The 7,502-nt window shown below is 34.4% G+C and overlaps 1 protein-coding gene across 1 annotated transcript; it reads left to right on the forward strand.

Moving 5' to 3' along the window:
- Positions 1–1,464: 1,464 nt before the first annotated feature.
- Positions 1,465–7,460, forward strand: LOTGIDRAFT_140045 (hypothetical protein; the record flags this gene model as incomplete). Its single annotated transcript, XM_009050057.1, has 5 exons — positions 1,465–1,674; positions 3,144–3,330; positions 3,795–3,896; positions 6,545–6,656; positions 7,301–7,460. Coding segments are annotated over 5 exons (771 nt in total), but the record flags the coding sequence as incomplete, so codon positions are not given.
- Positions 7,461–7,502: the final 42 nt, after the last annotated feature.

Raw genomic sequence — 7,502 nt, forward strand, 5'->3', positions numbered from 1 at the left:
CTCCCTTGGAAGAGTGATAAAGGTAAAATATTGTGAAGGGAACGATTACTCTCCCTAAAAAATATCTCAAATTTCGACGTTGAGCCGTGGACGCTATACAGATTAGCTATGCCTAAGAAATTCTCGTTTCAGAGACTAAGGTACAACTGGTCGAATGGATGGCTCAGATCAGTTACGTTATTAATGGAATTTGATTTCAATATCCAAAGAGTCAAATTTCAGCGGTGTCATGGTTCCGACACTCCGACAAGACAGGCTACAATAAAAAGTTGGAATGTTTTTATTACGTATGAAGAAACGAAACAATAAATAAATCATTTTTCAACATCTATCGTATGTCTTTTGACAGCAAATGTTTAGCTATTCCACTGTGGCTAGTTTCAACGTGAATAGTGAAATAACCTATTTCAATATCCAAAGAGTCAAGTATCAGGAATTCCACGGGCGATTACAATTCCAGTTTCTAGAAAGCCGGAAACAGATTACCTGATGTTGAATTGATAGAAGTGGAAAAATGATAAACAACTACAATTCTTTCCCTATAATAAATCTATAATGATAAATCTAGAGTGGGTGTGGAGAGAGGGGGGGGGGGGGGGGTCAAATTTCCAAATTAGAAACGATCTTGATTCATCCATAATAAAATACATACACAGAACTTTCGGATTACCAGAACATTTCGACAAAGAGTTGTGTGTCATTTTGATCGAGCATAAAGTGTCTACCCCATGTTACTATAAATAGAATAGTATTTGGTTGCCAACACTGTGCAAACCGATACCACATTTCCATTTGTTGATTATAGTATGTATTAAAATGGACACATTATTCATATATCTGGCTGCTTTGCTTGTTGCTGGAAATGCAGAGAGTGTAAGAAAGATGAACCTGACTTTTGGGGTCTCCAAGTTAAAAGATGGAGTACCGGTACCGGACATGGACATTCCCCACCTCGCTGTTTATACAGGACAGACAGATACCGAGAGCTTCATGGTTCGAGCTTCACTTAAAGATACATTCTCCTCCAAAGGTAGGACTTTCTCTTCACTTTATAGTCCAGTTCAGAGGAAGTGTGATTATTTTAAATGCTAACAAACAAATATTTTCATCAAATCTTCCTCAATGTATCCTAAGATTAAGTTGGATATTCGTTTGCTAGTCGAATAGGTACCGAGGGTTCGAATCCTTTTCGAGGTAAAAAATATTCTGATGCCTGTGCCAGCCAGTGTTTTCGAAAGTCGGCCCAGTTTCGGCCCTCACCCCCTTCTACGTCATGTTTTGATACTGTAGAAAGGATTCAAAGTAAACTGAAGTTTTATCCTTTCTGGTTATTTATAACTATACGATAATTGGTCAAATTCGATTCATACGGACAATGCATAGACAATTACCCCACTTCAATGACATCACCCTGTTTATTCGTAAGTTTAGTCATACAGAAAATTCTCATTTTCAGGTCCTTTCACAGTATTTGGACCGAGTAACTTAGCATGGTTTGAAATACCACCGTACTGGAGAAAGCTCTTATTTTTAAACATTACAGCTTTACGAGAAGTAGTGTTATACCATTCTGTTGGTGATAAACTTTATACCACCCAGTTTCACAACGAACAGCTAGTACCTTCCTTACTCCCTGGTTATAATATTAGACTGAACGTCTATAAACACAACACGGTAAGGTTATAATATCAGACTGAACGTCTATAAACACAACACGGTAAGGTTATAATATTAGACTGAACGTCTATAAACACAACACGGTAAGATTATAATATTAGACTGAACGTCTATAAACACAACACGGTAAGGTTATAATATCAGACTGAACGTCTATAAACACAACACAGTAAGATTATAATATCAGACTGAACGTCTATAAACACAACACGGTAAGGTTATAATATCAGACTGAACATCTATAAACACAACACGGTAAGGTTATAATATCAGACTGAACATCTACAAACACAATACGGTAATGTTATAATATCAGACTGAATGTCTATAAACACAACACGGTAAGGTTATAATATTAGACTGAACGTCTATAAACACAACACGGTAATGTTATAATATCAGACTGAATGTCTATAAACACAAAACGGTAAGGTTATAATATTAGACTGAACGTCTATAAACACAACACGGTAAGATTATAATATTAGACTGAACGTCTATAAACACAACACGGTAATGTTATAATATCAGACTGAACATCTATAAACACAACACGGTAAGGTTATAATATTAGACGGAACGTCTATAAACACAACACGGTAAGGTTATAATATCAGACTGAACGTCTACAAACACAACACGGTAAGGTTATAATATCAGACTGAACGTCTACAAACACAACACGGTAAGGTTATAATATCAGACTGAACGTCTACAAACATAACACGGTAAGGTTATAATATTAGACTGAACGTCTATAAACACAACACGGTAAGGTTATAATATCAGACTGAACGTCTATAAACATAACACAATAATATAAATATAATATAATAATATAGATACAATACTGTACGGTATAACCCGACAAATCTGGCCCTTGATGGATGTCATATTGGCTACATCAATGACTCCATCAAGAAATAAGATATCAAAGTACAACAATACAGTCGAGGGGTTGGCTATATTTATGACGAAGTGAAAAACCAAACCCATCCCTCGACTATTTCGAAAATTCTAAAAAACTAGAAATCATAAAGTGAGCTACTCTAATAAAAAGTGACATTTTATGTCTGTCCACAAACCACGAATTATTTACAAGGACAAACAAAAAGAAAAGAAAAGATTATCAATGATCTAGTTTTCTTCCTTACCAAGTACCAAAGAGATTAAATCAAAGACAAGCCGGTAGACAGGATCCTCGTGAACCTAAGTTGTTGCTTTTGTAAAGTCTTTGCCAAGAGATTTAAGACAAGCTGGTAGACAGGACCCTAGGGTAGTGATCTTAAGTTGCTATTATTGCAACTTACAACGTCAATGCCAAGAGAATCGACCTGGGACTAGCTGACAGACAGGGCCCCTATGATCCTAAATTGTTATCCATAAAAATTCATTTTGAGAGGTTTGCAGAATAAGTTGTAAATCCATCGTGAACCCAAGTTGACTGTTTATCTCCTCTACTCTAGGTGTTCACAGTGTTAGGAGCTGTTATTATTAGAAGCAACCAGAATGCTACCAATGGTGTGGTTCATACGCTGAGCTCTGTCATGAGAATACCAGTTAGTTCTATTTATAGCACTATACAAGCTACCACTGGCTTTACTCTTTTACAACAAGCTGTTAGGATAGCTGGTCTGGTCTCCCTTCTTAATGGTAAGTTTTTAATATTGCTACCTATCTTCTGTCATCTTTGCAGGTTAACCATTGTAGGTTGGTACGAGAAAGGTTAGGCTGATATTTGACATTGCAGGTCTCGTCTTCTTTCTTATGAACGATACTACTGTTGCCTTACGTCTTTATGTAGTGAAGGTTATCGAATATAGTCGAGAAACAGGGCAGTAACCTTCGATAGACAAACTAAGATGCCCCCTAAGGGCATGGTTTAACAACAACGATTTTAAACTGAATCTGAAGCGGTACCCTACATGAAGTGCAGTTAAAATAATGTCGAATATACTTTTATTCACTCTAATTCTAAACCACAACAGTGAATGCTACTTGTTGGAAGTAAGGGTTGAAATATCTTGAATTGATAAAGTACACCTTACTGAGCTTCGTCACCTGAAAAGTAGCTTTATACCAAAATGTGATCGTCATCAACATGTTTACATTTTCAGGGACGCATCCATTAACAATGTTTACACCGAGTGATGCAGCGTTTTTGAAGTTATCTGCGAGCGAATTAAAACAATTGATGTCAAACCCGAAATATTTAGCTAGTAAGTGTCAGCACTGTCTCTTTCATTGGTTAATAACTTTCTATAGATTATTGATGTGAGCCATCTTCAATCATACAATTGTTCAAAATGCCAAAATCAATGATTGTCAAGAGGGATAAAGAAAACAATAATTGATTTATTGTTTTTTTTTTCTAAACTAACAACCTGTGTAAAAACTGTGCACATGTGTCCTTGCACATCAATATTTTAATACTTTTCTGCACCATGTGGGCTAATGCAGTCGGGTAACGCCATGCAGGGTGTTTGAGGGATATTTTGCCTGCATTAGCCTGCTCTTTTTCGATTTCCAACTGTCGAGGGATCTTTAACTTGCGCTGCCTGTAGCATACGGGGCCTCGGTTTATTGTCTCATCCGATCGACTAGACGCTTTATCCATGTCAAACAATCTTACATGTATCACTGACAGGGGAAACTGGGTTGTAAAACCGAAGGTATTATCTCAACCTATCAATATTTGAGACGTGAGGGTCAGGATAATATCACAAGAAGACCTTGACACATCAATATGTTTGTTTGTTAATTGTGGTGATACCCTATTTAGATTGTAGAGTTCCCGATCTCAGATAAACACTGTTTACACTACATCCGAAACATCTAACACTACTATTGATATCGATGGAATCTAACACCACTATTAATATTGATAGAATCTAACACAACTATTAATATCGATAGAATCTAACACAACTATTAATATCGATAGAATCTAACACAACTATTAATATCGATAGAATCTAACACCACTATTAATATCGATAGAATCTAACACCACTATTAATATCGATGGAATCTAACACCACTGTTAATATCGATAGAATCTAACACCACTATTAATATCGATGGAATCTAACACCACTGTTAATATCGATAGAATCTAACACCACTATTAATATCGATAGAATCTAACAATACTATTAATATCGATGGAATCTAACACCACTATTAATATCGATAGAATCTAATAATACTATTAATATCGATGGAATCTAACACCACTATTAATATCGATAGAATCTAACAATACTATTAATATCGATGGAATCTAACAATACTATTAATATCGATGGAATCTAACACCACTATTAATATCGATAGAATCTAACAATACTATTAATATCGATGGAATCTAACACTACTATTAATATCGATAGAATCTAACACCACTATTAATATCGATGGAATCTAACACCACTATTAATATCGATAGAATCTAACACAACTATTAATATTGATGGAATCTAACACCACTATTAATATCGATAGAATCTAACACTACTATTAATATCGATGGAATCTAACACTACTATTAATATCGATAGAATCTAACAATACTATTAATATCGATAGAATCTAACACTACTATTAATATCGATAGAATCTAACACTACTATTAATATCAATGGAATCTAACACTACTACTAATATCGATAGAATCTAACACTACTATTAATATCGATGGAATCTAACACCACTATTAATATCGATGGAATCTAACACCACTATTAATATCGATAGAATCTAACACTACTATTAATATCGATAGAATCTAACATTACTATTAATATCGATGGAATCTAACACCACTATTAATATCGATGGAATCTAACACCACTATTAATATCGATGGAATCTAACACTACTATTAATATCGATAGAATCTAACACCACTATTAATATCGATGGAATCTAACACCACTATTAATATCGATGGAATCTAACACTACTATTAATATCGATGGAATCTAACACCACTATTAATATCGATAGAATCTAACACCACTATTAATATCGATGGAATCTAACACCACTATTAATATCGATGGAATCTAACACCACTATTAATATCGATGGAATCTAACACTACTATTAAAATCGATGGAATCTAACACAACTATTAATATCGATGGAATCTAACACTACTATTAATATCGATGGAATCTAACACTACTATTAATATCGATAGAATCTAACAATACTATTAATATCGATGGAATCTAACACCACTATTAAAATCGATGGAATCTAACACAACTATTAATATCGATGGAATCTAACACTACTATTAATATCGATAGAATCTAACAATACTATTAATATCGATGGAATCTAACACCACTATTAAAATCGATGGAATCTAACACAACTATTAATATCGATGGAATCTAACACAACTATTAATATCGATGGAATCTAACACTACTATTAATATCGATGGAATCTAACACTACTAGTAATATCGATGGAATCTAACACTACTATTAATATCGACAATGTCTGATTAACATTCAGATTTTGGGAAGAGTTAATAGAACCTCACAACAATCTTTAGAATAACTAACAGTCTAAATATAATTGTATAACATTTTCTTTCTGTTTTCATTAGTTTTATCTTTAATAGAGCCACTTCAGGGTAGAATCTAACGACTGTATTCTTAAACATTCGTCAACGTAACCTTTTGACCTAATCTGATGATATCTGCTTCAACCACTCAAATTCCTTCAACAAAACTAACATTCTCTAACAAAATGCCACCGCTGGAGAAGGCGGGAAATTGATTGGTTAGAGCAGGTAAGGTCAATGTGTAAATGCAATGTCATATTAATCTATATGTGTATTTATATTTAGATATTTTAGAGTATCATATATTACGAGGGACAATGTACACTGCAGCCTTTTATTATGAAGATACAGTTCGAACTTTCAATGGAAAATCACTAACCATCACTAATTCTGGCAAGTTGTTATTTTGATTCTGTACATTAGTAATTTGGGAATTCTGGGGACGATTTAAAGGGACAGATGCTGCATTTTTCTGCTAAACCAATTAGTAATAGTGTTCACAGCTCATCGTCGAAATTTGAGGCTTCAAATCCATGTGTGTCCAGAATTATCCGCGTTTAAAAGTTAAAAAGACGTCTTTTCTTGAGTGATTGCCATATATAGAAAATAGATCTATAGAAAAAGGAAAAGAAATTCCTAATTTGAGATATTTTTGAAGGAATTGTGGCATTTTCATACATTTCTAGTACTTCTGAAGACTATTTACATATATTCAAGACTCAAATCATGAATAATACCGTGGTAGCTCGCGGGATAAATAAGACAGTAAATATGTAGAGCTGCTAACAAACTGTGCTTTGTAACCATGGTATCTGTGCCTTAAGGATATTTCCAACTGTAGAAAAGCGGCCAAGAATTCCCTCGAATGCTTTCTAGATAAATTTTGATTGTAATAACTGAACACAATTACATGGATGAAAAATTACTTTGATAAATAACATGCGACGTTTCCACGATGATGCTTTCGTCTTTAGGATGTAGGATGTATTTCATCATATTAATCCTGGGCATGGCCCGTCAGTATATTTAGTATAAGTAAAGCGGCAAATGTCAACGATTGTATTTCTATATAATTCCAGGAGGCAAGGTAAAAGTAAATGGTATCGGACTACCTGAACAGGATGTGTCTACTACAAATGGTGTAATACATATAGTTGATACTCTACTGTTCCCGTCCGGTTATAATTTATACTCAACTTGACCTGTCCCTGCGATGTATGAGGGTGGGTGTGTGTGTGTGGNG

This window comes from Lottia gigantea (genome assembly GCF_000327385.1).
Source record: "Lottia gigantea unplaced genomic scaffold LOTGIsca_143, whole genome shotgun sequence".
NCBI lineage: Eukaryota > Metazoa > Mollusca > Gastropoda > Lottiidae > Lottia > Lottia gigantea.